Source organism: Stegostoma tigrinum, chromosome 29, assembly GCF_030684315.1.
Source record: "Stegostoma tigrinum isolate sSteTig4 chromosome 29, sSteTig4.hap1, whole genome shotgun sequence".
NCBI classification, from domain to species: Eukaryota; Metazoa; Chordata; class Chondrichthyes; order Orectolobiformes; family Stegostomatidae; genus Stegostoma; species Stegostoma tigrinum.
In genome coordinates this window covers 38,004,666-38,018,114 of record NC_081382.1, presented here as the reverse complement: position 1 = coordinate 38,018,114, position 13,449 = coordinate 38,004,666, and the positions used below count along the sequence as shown (strand labels likewise).

Below are 13,449 nucleotides of genomic sequence, written 5' to 3'. Positions count from 1 at the left end.
TTCATGGTTCTTGTACAAACTGTGTAGCAAAAATCACCTATGAACAGTGTCTTGCATTGCATAGTTCTGTCTCTTCATGGTTCTTGTACAAACTGTGTAGCAAAAATCACCTATGAACAGTGTCTTGCATTGCATAGTTCTGTCTCTTCTTGGTAGCTCCATGTGTTGAGGGTTGACAAGCCAGGATTTTTATTGGAGAATGAGAGATTTAATTTTATATATAGTATCCCTACAGTGTGGAAACAGGCCATTCGACCCAACGAGTCCACACCGACACTCTGAAGAGCATCCCACTTTGCTAACTCTGCATTTCCCACAGCTAATCCAGACCCCTGGACAGTAAGGGGCAATTTAGCATGGCCAATCCACCTGACCTGCACATCTTTGGACTGTGGGAGGAAACCCACGCAGATACGGGGAGACTGTGCAAACTCCACACAGACAGTCACCTGAGGCTGGAATTGAATCTGCGTCCCTGGCGCTGTGAGGCAGCAGTGTTAACCACTGAACCAGAACGCCTCCCCTAACAAAGACTGACACAGTCGGGAAGTACTAATTTTACCAAAATCCAGATTTGAACCAGGGACCTTTTAGATTCTCAGTCTAACGCTCTCCCAACTGAGCTATTTCGGATACTTTGTGTTTTATTTACACAGTCAAAAAGCACTTGAAAATAGGGTCTTGGGATGTTGTTTGTTCAAAGGATGTTCCTCCCAATTTCCTCCCGCCCGCTAAGAAAATAACCTGGTTGCAAATCTTTTTACAAGAAAAACAACATGCTAATTTTATCCCAGCAAGGGGGCTATCAAATGATTTGCCTCCCTGCTAAACTGCTTTGGTGATCTTATAAAATCTACCCTTGAGACTGGAACAAAGGAAAATATTCAAATAACTCAAGATTATTCACTGCAACCAGAAAGTAAATATACTTTCAGGTTGGTTAAAACAGTGACATTTGGAATACCCGTGTGAAAGGTGCAGAAACCGGGTTCCATTTCTAAACCTGACTGCTCCATTCTTTAACCCTTTCAGTTCATGGAAGAATCTAACCAGTGGCAGACTGTGATACCAACTGGAATGCTGTGATGCGAAATGCAGTATAACTTCAGAATGGCGGTGCTTGTACATTCAACTACACTGAGGTCAGATACCAGATTGTAGGTGTTCCCTTCTCTCTTACAGTATGTCTGTGACACAGGCCATGGAGTGGCTAATTGAACATGCAGAGGATCCAACAATCGACGCACCACTGCCTGGGGATGGGGCAGCCGGAGGGTCAAGAGCAGTTGCAAGGGATGCAAAGCCAGAAACTGTCAATGAAATTGCCAAACAAGATGAATTGACCGACATCTTCAAGAAGATCAGGCGGAAACGTGAATTCCGACCAGAACCCAGAGTGAGCAGAATTAATTTACTTCAATTTGTGGCATGGATGGAATTCTCCTTGCACCTCCAAATACTAGTTTTTGTAGACTATGCAATGCTTTCTCTAGTATTATATAATACAACTGAAAGTTGGGATGCATAGTTTTCCCAGAAAAGTAATATTAATGAGCCATAAAAAACATGGAGCTATGAGACTGACTGACTATATATTTCATTTCAAAAGCTCCCATTTTATCTTGCCGTTATGAGTATTTTCCTGTTGCAACACTACTACGTATGATCAACTCAATCAGCTGATATTTGTCATCACGATTCCAACCAATGTACGCATTTCTTTGGTAAGTCATTGTGCCTCAAAGATGTTAGTGCAGAGGTCCAGTTTATTTGAGTTATGCAAGTAGTGATCAAATATCCCAGTAAGAAGAAGCCAAAACGGTACTAAAGTGGGACATTTCCTAATTCTGCCAGAATTCTGTTTTAGGGGATGGGTGAAATGGTGAGGAGTAAGATATCTCAACATAGTTGAGCACCAACCTGGAACTGATGTTGAATAATTTACATTTTAACTCCTGGCTATAATTTTGCTGACTAAATGCAAGAAGTTTGAGTTCTCTGTGATGACAGGCTTGCTGTTCTGTGCTAGGCTGCATGTGTGAGGTTCTTCTCTGCGGATCTTATCACATCAGGAGCTGGTGCTGTACGTAGCACTACCAGTTCTGTTCAGCTAATTTCTGTATGTATGGGGAGGGCCAAAGGATGATTGAGAGTGTGCATTTAACACAATCAGCATCAGTGGATCAGGGCAGAATTATTTTATTTATTGAAGCATCCTACAGTGTAAAAGGATCTGTTCATAATTTTGCTATATGAGAGCAGCGTATTTTCTTTCAAAGAATGCTGTTTTGCAAATATTGCTATGAAGGGTCCTAAATGAAAATTTTACTGATCCCAGGTAGACTGTATGAAAGTAGCAGGGAATTTCAAAAATCTAGCAGCTTAAGACCTGTGATATACAAATAGATGAACAATTAGTTCTTTTTCTTCGTAGGCAATGATTGCTCTGATGGAAATGGGATTTGATGAAAAGGAAGTAATAGATGCTTTGCGAGTCAACAATAACCAACAAGATGCTGCTGTAAGTGTTCATTGGATACATCATTTAAGAAAACATTAAACTATGAAAAACTTGATCTATGAAGTTAAAGGTTTTTGTTTTAGTTACTGGATTTGTAATACATTGATAGGAGCAGCAGCAGGCCATTTGGCATGTCGAGCCTGATCTGTCAGTCAATCAGATCATGGCTTGAAAGATTTTCCTGCATTATGCCCATATCACTTGGTATCTTTAATATCTTTAAATCTGTCTTGAATATACACGGTTATTAGCCTCCACAACCCTCTGGCGTAAAGAATGATAAAGATTTATCACTCTCTGATTTTTTTTTTAAAGAAAGATGTTCCATATCTCAGTTCTAAAATCCTAAGTCCTGAGACTGTGTCCGTGTTGTAGCCTGTTGCAATGCTCTTCTGGCATTTACCCTTTTGAGCCAAATAAGAATTGTGCATGTTTTAATGAGAGGACCATCTCCCAGTCTTCTAAACTTTAGCGAATTCATGCACAGTCTTCCCAGTTTCTTTCCATAGGGAAATCCTAAGTCCAAAATGGGAAGACATATGGCCTTTTAATTGAGTAATGGCAACGCTATGTAATAATGCCAAACAGACGAAAATGTAATTGTGGAACTATATCCCAACAAGAGTTGACCACCTTCAGCAAGATGCTTGCGCATTGGTAGAAGAATTGATTGGCCATTAACAATGATCACTCACTTCTGGCATTTCAACCCTTGTACTGCTGCCTCAGAGCTTTTCTCACCTCTGAGATTTAAATTAAGCCTTGTTGTTTTCTCCAGCCCTCAAAAGGCATAGTGGTTATAATGTTCAGATGAACTTTTCATCGGTCTCTGAGGAGTCCGACATAAGAAACCATTGCATGAACATTCATGTCATGTAACTCTCCATATCCTGTTGCATAAGTGTGCCCTAGAAATATTTTTGCTTTCAATCCGAACCTGCCAGTTGTGATGGAACTACCACAAATGTTGCTTAGATGAAGAATTTGTAGAGGATTGCTCCCACCGGTTTTATGGATTTTGTAAACAGAACTATACCTACAACAACATGGGGCTGTAACCCAATTCTTAGCCGCTGATTGGAGCATAAGATTGGCAATTTGATAAATCTTTAGGGATCAGTCAGTAACAAGTAATTATTATTTTTCAGTGTGAATGGTTGCTGGGTGATCGAAAGCCCTCCCCTGAGGAGTTAGATAAAGGCATTGACACTGAAAGCCCATTATTTCAGGCCATCCTGGACAATCCTGTTGTACAGCTGGGACTGATTAATCCTAAAACACTACTTGGTAAGTTTTCTTCAAATGATTTGATCTATCAAGTAAGGCTAGAGTTCAAACAGTTGTTTTCTTTTTTTTAATCTTTGTCATTTTCTTCTCCCTTTAGCTTCTGCCAGCCTTTTCTCCAGGGAGAAAAGTTAGCTGCTTCCCGATTTGCTTTCATCAGTGCCAGTACTCCTTTGTTTTTTTCCCCCAAAGTTCAAATGCATATGTCTGTAAGGTATAATAAGTGTTGACATGCTATTTGTCAGCCAGCTTGGGGCTATCCTGATGCATGCACACACATTTCAACAAGAGATCAACAACCAAGTCCTGCCTGATTTCTTTTCCCATTAGTAAATAATGAATCACCAGATTAAAGAAGCAGATAAGGAAAATTTTTTGAGTGGTGAATGTGAATTTCTTCACCACAGAAAATGTACCACGATGGGTTGTGAAATGTACCCGTAGCTAAGATAGATCGATTTTACTTTTAATGTATCAGTAAAGGAATCAAGGGTTATGGGGATAAGACAGGAACATGGAGTTGAGGTTTATCGGATCAGCCATGACCTCATTGAATGGCAGGGCAAACTTAATGGGCCATATGGCCTATTTCTGCTCCTGAGTCTTTAATATTATGGATATTAGTGGCACCTGTATGTTGCTTTCGGGAAAGAAATGCAGAGTTAAAGTTTCAGGCCAGTGACCATTTGTCAGTTCTCTATCACAGATTCTGCCAAACCTGATGACTATTTCCAGCATTCTTTGCCTTTTTTTTCCAGATATTCACCAATTGTTTAGCATGTGTTTTCTATTACTGGAGCAGGAATGTTTTACTGTGCATTGAAGTGTAAGATTTTCAAATGTGGGTTTGGGGAATGTTCAATATGCATTTCATGTTTCCTATAAATGGTGTCAATTTACATTTAAAACACAAGGTGGCAGTGGAATTAACATGTTCAGAGGGCAGTCTGGCTGCCTGTGCTACGGTAGTATTGGTCAATTCATTGAGCTAAAGGAGTGCTCATGTTTTTTAGTGAAGTGAGCCTTAGTGTAAAAAAACTGCATGAATCATGTGGATGCAAAAATAACTCTCCCTGTGGACATCTGCTCAAATGGAGTACAACACTGGCTGTGCTTGTGCTCCTGATTTTTTTTCTGGCAGCTGTTGATGACTACCTGACATTTCAAGCAGCCCAAGTGAAAAGAGGGAAATTCATGTAGGATTATTTGAGATGTACCTCTTGTAATGTTAGAGCATTTTTTTAAAAAAAAGTCATAAAACAGAAAATACTGAAGCAACTCAGCAGGCCCGGCAACAATTGTGGTGAGAAATACACAGTTAATGTTTTGAGTCCAATGTGACTCTTCCAGACAAAATAATCTGTGCTACTTTGGTGCATTTGCACTGTTCTTGAGCCTATATATTTGGGTCAGGTCTGTGGACTTCCATAGTGTTGTCAACAATGATACTGTATAAATGCTATCTTGCAACACCAGCTGGATTCTCTTCGTGCAAGATACTGTGTAGGAGCCAATTGAACTAGCAGAGGTCGGTGAACAAGCATTCATCATCCTCTGATTTTCTGAACAAAAGTATAACAATTAAAAGTTCCTTTTTTGGCTGGAAAAGGAAGAAAGGTTGTTGACTGTCATTTCACTTATACTACAAAAAAGGCTGCAGCCTTACTGGGAAAAGGAAATATCTTTTGCTTTATAAAATGCCTAGTTTTGTTTCTCCAAGCATTTGATTACTCTGAATTGTTTCTGCCTTTCGCCCACCATGCCTAAGGGGATTCTGAATGAGTTTTGCTCACACTTTTACATCTTGAGCTTCTGGGTGGGTGCTGACTTAAGTTGTCCAACAGCATGATTCTAATGAAGCAGTGACTTTTTCCACATGTAGCATGCTGTTTGGGTTTTTTTCCTGCAGAATTTGGTTATTGGTCCATTTCTATTACAAAGAGAAGTGCAAAAGCAATGTAGTAAGTTGTCATGTATCTTAAATTTCCTTTTTTTTAAAATAATTCATACAGATTAATTTAGCTTGAGAATTGTGAAATGACTGATCACAAAAGTATTAAAAGATAAAATTTATTTCATGGTTGGAACACAGTTCATGGTTTTCAATCAAATATTGCTTTTAAGATTATTTTGAAAGGTTATGTTTGAGTTCTATGCAGTTATCTGTTGTAGAATTTCATTTGTATCATGCTACCATTCAATTTACTTTTCTCCCTTTTCTCCACCCACCCCCATCAATGTGTTCCTCTATTGCAGCATTTGAAGATATGCTGGAAAATCCGTTAAACAGCACTCAGTGGATGAATGATCCTGAGACAGGCCCTGTGATGTTGCAGATTTCTAGAATCTTCCAGACTCTGAATCGCACGTAGGGCAATTGCTCCACTCTGACAGAAAAGCTTCCAGCTGCTCACCTGCAGAAAAGGGGTGCCATCTCCTGAGAAGAGTGTTTGTGGATTAGTCACTAGTGGACCCTGTTAGTACTTGATATGGGTAGCTTGCAACAACATCCACTTAACTACTGTTGCCTTTGGATCTAGTGCTTAACGGCCTTGATTTGAGGTTTTTAATTTAAAGTAAATGCTGTTAGTAAATTGCACAGAGTTTGAGACACAAAAGAGAACGCTTATTTTAAAAAAAAGCAAACAGTAATCCCATTTTGGGGAAAAGGCAACAATTGTGTCTCGTGGCTTTTGGATTTGAGAACAGCCAAAGAATAAAGGGATTCGGCATGATGTCAACTAATTAACTGATAATTGTTTGACTGTGTCTCAATTTTGGAGCTGTGTACCTCTTTGAAAGAAACAGAGAACGCTGTTTTGGTAAACAGGGGATCTAGACTGTCCCTTAAATGCACTGAAGCAAACTTGAAAGAACCTTAATGTGGGAAGCAGTAACACACTTGGTTGTCAAGGTTCTTTGATAAGAGCCTCAGCATTAGCAGTGATGTATTAAAGGAGCCAATCCTGCAGTGATTGCAAATAAATGGATTTGCTTTAAGTAAATGAGGGGTTTTGGTCTCATCGTTACACAAGCCTAGGTTCTATTTGATGCACCGGCAACATCAGAGAATGGATTGTGCTTTGTTAGGAGACTTAGAATGCTCCTTCTACTGATTTGCTTTCTTTTTGAAAGAAGAAAAGGCAAATCTCAATGTAAAGAAATGTTTCTTTTATAGCTTTGGAGAGAAGCCACTTTCTCACAACAATACCTTGGTGCTCAGTACCACTGTGTATAAAGGAATCTATAAATGTTGATTTTTATACAGTAGTCAATTTGGAGATCTTGTACAGATAAATTTTTACTTCTGGTAACCCAGATGTTCTACATACCAGCCTGCAGTCTCTGGAATGAGGAAATAAAAAATGCTAAAACCAAGAGGTAACACGTATGATGAAGGATTTGTCCACTGGAATCGATTATTGCCATTGGCAAATGAGGAAGTTTTACTTGACTACAGTTGGTGAGGCATTAAAATTGACCTCAAGGATTTGAATACTTGTGGACTTCTCTGTATATTAAAAGGCAGTGATTTGGTTGCTGGGATTTTCCTCAATGCCAGAGTATCTAAAAGCAGTAAAATTTTACTAAGGATCTCTAACTGGGACTCCATCAAAATAAAGAGCCCAGGAGGAAGAATTGCTTTGACCTCTGTGTAGTGAAACTGTAAGCTTCTTCTAGAAAGAGTTGACGGTGGCGCAACATGTAGGTGACAAAAAAGCAGATCTTCCCTGCAGTATTTGCTTGTGTTTTATAAGTGTTCTCTCTCTTAAAGGAATTGTACTGAAACCAACAGGGGTTGATGATTTTAAAGGCCGATTCACTGTAATCGGAGCATCTGATTAAAAGACTTCTTAGGTTTTTACTTAGCGTGTGAGTCTAGTGATGCTTTAAAGACGAGGCCAAGTGGTGCAAGTGAGGATTTTTTATTTTTGGAGTATTAATTTTACCTGAAAAAAAATTGTCAAAAGTTTTGTGTTAAAGGAAGTCATGCCAGGCTTGTAATTAGCTGGCTGCATTTTAAAATCTGGTTGACTTGCTTTTAATTTCTGATTTTTTTTTGTTTCGTTTGAAAAGAATTTTCAATTTCATTGCCATCATTACTGTTGTAGTGAACAGACCGGCCAACCTCCTTCCGAATTGACTCCATCTAGATGTGGTTACCTAGGAGATGGCAGTCACTGCCTGAAGTGCAGTTTTAAATTGATGCCCAGGATTATTAGCAATGATTTGTGCAATGTAAAAACAAAAATTGATTGCAAGACTTCAGGAACTGAAATATCATGGTTGGCTGCATTGCTTCCTGACATCACAGATTGGAGTATTTTCTCATTCCACTGTTACCGACTTAACCCACACTTAACAATTCCAAGTTGAATTTGGTTTTCTTAGATTTCCTTCCCCCATCCTCCAAATGATATTGGTTGTTTGGCATTCTCCATGGATGCCTGACTCCCTTGTGTGCCTCATCAAAGCGACAATCATTCATGTCTGAGTCCAGATGAGGCATGTCAGGTCGCAAATTCAGGTGTGAATGGGTGGTTGTGAGGGATTTTGCAGCATTGTCTTTGGACATTGCTTGTTTTTCACTTGACCAATTTCCTGAACCATTGCAGGGATTTGTCATAAGCTGTGTGTGTGTGGATCCTTTCATCGAATAGCCTGAGCCGTACAATTTAAACAGCTGCCTGGTACAATTCCCAATTTGTGCCGTGTGTTGTATTTTCACCTCTGGAGCTGTGTAAACCCTAGCAGTGTGTTTTAAGCACTGGTTCATCAGAGGAAATTGAAACTGTTCCACCATATCGCGAATATCTGCATGTGTGAGTCCTTCCAAAGTTACATTTTTAAATTATTACCCTTTTCCTTCACTTTAAAATTCGTGTTTTAAATACTCAGGAGCAAAAATAAACAATACAATCCTATGCTTTCATAATTCCACAAATGATATCCATTGCTGGTCATACAGCATGGAAATAGACCCTTTGGTCCAAATTGTCCATGCCCGCCCAGACATCCCAATCTGACCTAGTCCAATCCTAGACCTAGCATTTGGCTCATGTCCCTCTAAACCTTCCTTTTTTTATATCCATCTAGATGTCTTGTAAATGTTGTAATTATACCCAACTGCACCACTTCCTCTGACAGCTTGTTCCATAGATGCACCACCCACTCCGTAAACAAGTTGCCCCCTAGGTCCTTTTCATATCTTTCCGCATCACCTTAAACCTATGCCCCCAAGTTTTGGACTCCTCTACCCTGGGGAATAGACCTTGGCTATTCACCTTATCCATGCCCCTCATGATTTTATAAACCTCTGATGATCCAGGGGAAAATGCCCCTGCCTATTCTTTGGTGATTACCGAGCTTTGGTTTGGATCATGTAATTTTAATTCTCTTATTCCCTTTTGCATAAAGCAGTTGAACTGTAAAGAGCCAACTTTGACCTTTGGCAGAGATATGTGCACGAATGCTTGAAACTCAGTCTCTTATTGTGAATCAAGTGATCCACAGTTCAGCTTGGATATAGGTGAGCTGTCATCTTTTTGTTTTGTCCAAGTCAGAAGAGCAGTCCTTTCATCCGCACAGTTTACTTTGATCTGTCTCTGTAGAAGTTAAATTCCTGTTGTGTGTCATTACTAAAATTATTCATGTTAAGCTAGTAGATCTATCGCACCTGACCTACTCCTGGAATGTGTAAAGTTGGATAATGTTCCCTATTATGACGTTTATCTTTTCAAATTTGAAAGTGTCAAAACCTATTTGGAAATGGCTCATCAATATCCAGTGACATGCTTTTATTACCACAGAGTCACAGGTTACAAAAAATTAGTAGTGCTATATTGAAAGAAATGAAATGTTTGAATTTCGTATTGCCATATTTCACCTCTTACCAAGTAATTGTTTAATGGAAACGTATCAATCTGTAAATGGACTCGGACATCTTTTTTCTGTATTTTGAATATTCTGACTTTTATTGCCTTTCGCTTGCTGATTTCCTTGCTGTGCATTTGATTATAATAGTCAGCATAAAGAGACTTTGCTCCTGCAGCAAATGGATGCTGTGATTAACTTCTGGCATCAATTCCCAGTAGTGTAGAATCTGCTACTGTAAGGCAGAACCAGGACGGGGAGAGGTTGGTGAGAATCATTAACGTTTTAAAAGACGCACTTAAAACTGATGCCATGTCCTGCCTATCTAATGCTGAACTGCAGGAAACTGTAGCGCATCTAAGATGAAACCAAACTGCAGTACTCAATGGTTGAAATTGTAGATTCAGCTGGTAAATTGGTAATGTGAAAGACAGGTTAATTTTCCTCATGCTGATGTGTCTATTGTGTGATTTCTAGTTTTTACTTGATTTCCAGAATTCTTTTATGCATCCTATTTCAGAGGTAAAACTTTGAACATATTGGGTGGGTGAGGGCAAGGAAGCAAGTTTTTTTTTTGTATGTATTCAGTAAAATGTATCTGAGCTGCCAAGAGTGGATGTCAATTCTATTACATAAACAGGCATTTTTGCTGCTGCCTTCAGATTCAATGGCAGTGGCATGCTTGACCCGAACCCTGATCTGACAAGTTCACTTTTGTCACTTCATTCATCAGTGCAACTTGAGTTGCTCATTAGACACAAGCCAAATTCATTTTGCAACCTGAGACCAACCAAAATAAATGCTATATGTTCCTTGAGATATGGTGTGTATTTATGCTAATTTTTATGTAATAAATTAAAAGCTAGTGTTTCTGGTGATTGTCCTGCTGAAGCTGATCTCCTGTTAGGTTAAAGAACCTACATTTGATTAATTAAAGAGCAATTTGAAATCATCGTAGTTGCCTGCCATTCAGCTTTGGAAAGACTGGAGCTATTGCGTTTTTGTCTTGTTAAGATTTCCTGTCCTGAGCTACACACCAGCACTGATTAACATGGCTTGGATATACTGTTAACCCTAGGCTTAAGCTTGTAGAATCACATCCCGGTCATGTACAAGACCACTCACTTCCCCTTCAGGTCTTTGTTACCTCCAAACCCATTGAGCAGAAACTGAACTGAACCAGCAAGATTTTTTTAAAAAAATTAGATGCAAGAACAGGTCAGAGGCTAGGAATCTTGTCGTAACTCATCTCCTGACTCCTCCAAAGTCTGTCCATATCTACAAGTCTGGAGTGTGATGGAATATTCTCCGCTTGCCTGGATGAACATAGAACAATACAGCGCAGAACAGGCCCTTCGGCCCTCGATGTTGCGCCGACCTGTGAACTAATCTAAGCCCCTCCCCCCACACTATCCTATCAATTCCCAGCTCTGACAAGCTGTCAGAGGAAGTGGTGGAGTTGGGTACAATTACAACATTTAAAAGACATCTAGATGAATGCTGCTGCAACAACACTTAAGGATTGCATGGACCTTCAAGACCAAGCAGCCTGTCTGATTGGCACCGCACCAACAAACATTCACTCTCTCTACCACTGACATCAGTAACAGTACTAGGTGTCATTGACAAGGTGCACTGCAGAAATTCACTCGGCTCCTTAGCACTTTCCAAACCCATAACCACTGCCATCTAAAAAGGATGAGAACAGCAAATACCCGGGGACGCTGTCACCTGCAAGCTTCCCTCCAAGCCACTGTACTGCTTGCTACATCAGGCTCTTGTAACTCCCTCCCTGATGGCATTGTGGGAGTACCTCCACCATACGGATTGCAGCAGCTCACTACCATCTCAAGGGCAACAAGGATGGCCAATAAATACTGGCCTAGCCAGTGATGCCCACATACTATGTTTTTTTTTTAAAGTAGCTATTTGCAGTATTGGTTCTGATGTAGAGAGGCAAATGATCTTATTTGAGGTACAGTACTTAATGGAGTTTAACAAGTACATTGAGGCTATGATTTTTTTAATGAGTGGCCTTTAGCCAAAGTGTACAGTCATGCTAGCTAATGTAATCCTGGTGGTTGGAACAGTTTAGAAGTTGTGCCTGCCTGCACTTATCCAGTGATAGAGACAAAGTGTGGAAAATCTGACTGCTGCACTCAAGGGAAGGTATAATGCGAATCAGTGTAAGTGGATCTGTGCTGGTGGGCAAAATACCATAACAAAGCTCAAATATTACTATGGGTAGTGATCAATGTAGCACCTATTGATGCTAGTGGTTTCTCAAATTATGGGGATGTGTTTTGTTCACTTTTAAAAATGCGCATTGTACCATTTACACTTCCAAACATGCCATCCTGCAGACATCCTTTTGTCCTTACCATCTCCAACTTTAACATATCCTTTTCACCACCCTAACATTTGCAGGCTTTTGGGAAAGAAATGATGTAATCCAGCTACTACTTGCTCATTTTTTAATCTTCCCCTCAACCTTAGAAAATGTGGGAAACCCAACTGAAGAGCTAAATATTCTCTTAACACGTCTATTCAATAGTTTCATGTTTTCTGTGGCACTACTGGCAAAATGGTTATCGCTTGGTCAAATGTGGATCTTTCAGAAATAGGAATGTGTACATCCTTGGAGCAGAAGAATGGGATTAATTGAATGACATCCCAAAAGCATATTTACATGCCCTGTCTAGTTAGTTTTTTGTGGGACATTGACTTTGACTGTATTATGCATGCCATACTGTCTTGCTTTGCTCAGGTGGGACATGCTAAACTGAGGTTCTAATCTCCAGTGAAAAAGATTCCATTGTGATACTTTGAACAATGTTTGGGAATTGTCCCCACTTTTCTAGCTGATATTTATGCCTTCGTCAACATATTTTTAAAATGCCAAATTGGATTGTGAGATTATCATATTGCCATTTGGGCATATTTTTCCTTTAACAGTCACTTAACTGCTTTCCAGCCAATGGACCTCCTTCAATGTCCTGAGATTTGTAAAATGCAATGGATAAGTTTAAGTTTCCTGTTTTTAATGGCTTTTTACCACTGTGCCCAGACCTCTGCAGTGGAAAATGTGCATTTCCAAAATGCTGGTGCCAGCAACTCAACTGCTTTTAGTGGCATTTGGCAATCATCACAACCAAAGTGTTACAATCCTCTGCTGCTGAGATTAGAAATAAACCTCTTGATCTATAGACACATTAACCAATTATCCTGGGTGATGATCTCTTTGAGCTGAATTTTGCTATGCAATTTGTCAAGTCTATCTAACAGGCAAATGCCAAATTTTCCAGAAATGAATGGCTAATTTTGCCCATTATTTTCATATCCTCGTTCCCATGGTACCTGCCCTGTTTGAGGGGTTAGGAGTTTGAATCTTATTGTTGCTTACAACATTAATGTGGGATCCTGAGTTGACCCTATACAAGGGGTACTGTAAATTCTAGTGCAACCTTTTAACCAATTTTCCTGGATTATTAATTTATAAATGTTCCAAGTTCATCAGAAAAAGTTAATTTTGATATTTGTTTATAAGTCTCCCTGCACTTATATAAAACCTGGAAAAAAAATACTGCTGTGAATCACGTTTTGTTAAATTTCAGTACAAGTCCTGTTAAAATTTGATTTTAAAATGAAGATTATCTTCATTCAAGATGAGAAGATTTATACTTTCAAGCAAGCTTTTGAAGAGATCTATAAGGAGAATTAAAGAGCAATTACTTGTTTTTAAAAAGTCATTTAGTCATCTATATTGGATT

The 13,449-nt window shown here is 39.3% G+C and overlaps 1 protein-coding gene across 1 annotated transcript in view; it reads left to right on the top strand.

The window, feature by feature from the left end:
• Positions 1-6,810, top strand: part of ubac1 (UBA domain containing 1) — a 30,165-nt gene extending 23,355 nt beyond the window's left edge. The window contains exons 7-10 of the mRNA XM_048559127.2: positions 1,183-1,396; positions 2,435-2,521; positions 3,670-3,808; positions 6,062-6,810. Of these exons, the coding sequence (XP_048415084.1) occupies positions 1,183-1,396; positions 2,435-2,521; positions 3,670-3,808; positions 6,062-6,177 (556 nt within the window). The 3' untranslated portion in view covers positions 6,178-6,810. The remainder of the gene's footprint in view (positions 1-1,182; positions 1,397-2,434; positions 2,522-3,669; positions 3,809-6,061) is intronic.
• Positions 6,811-13,449: the final 6,639 nt, after the last annotated feature.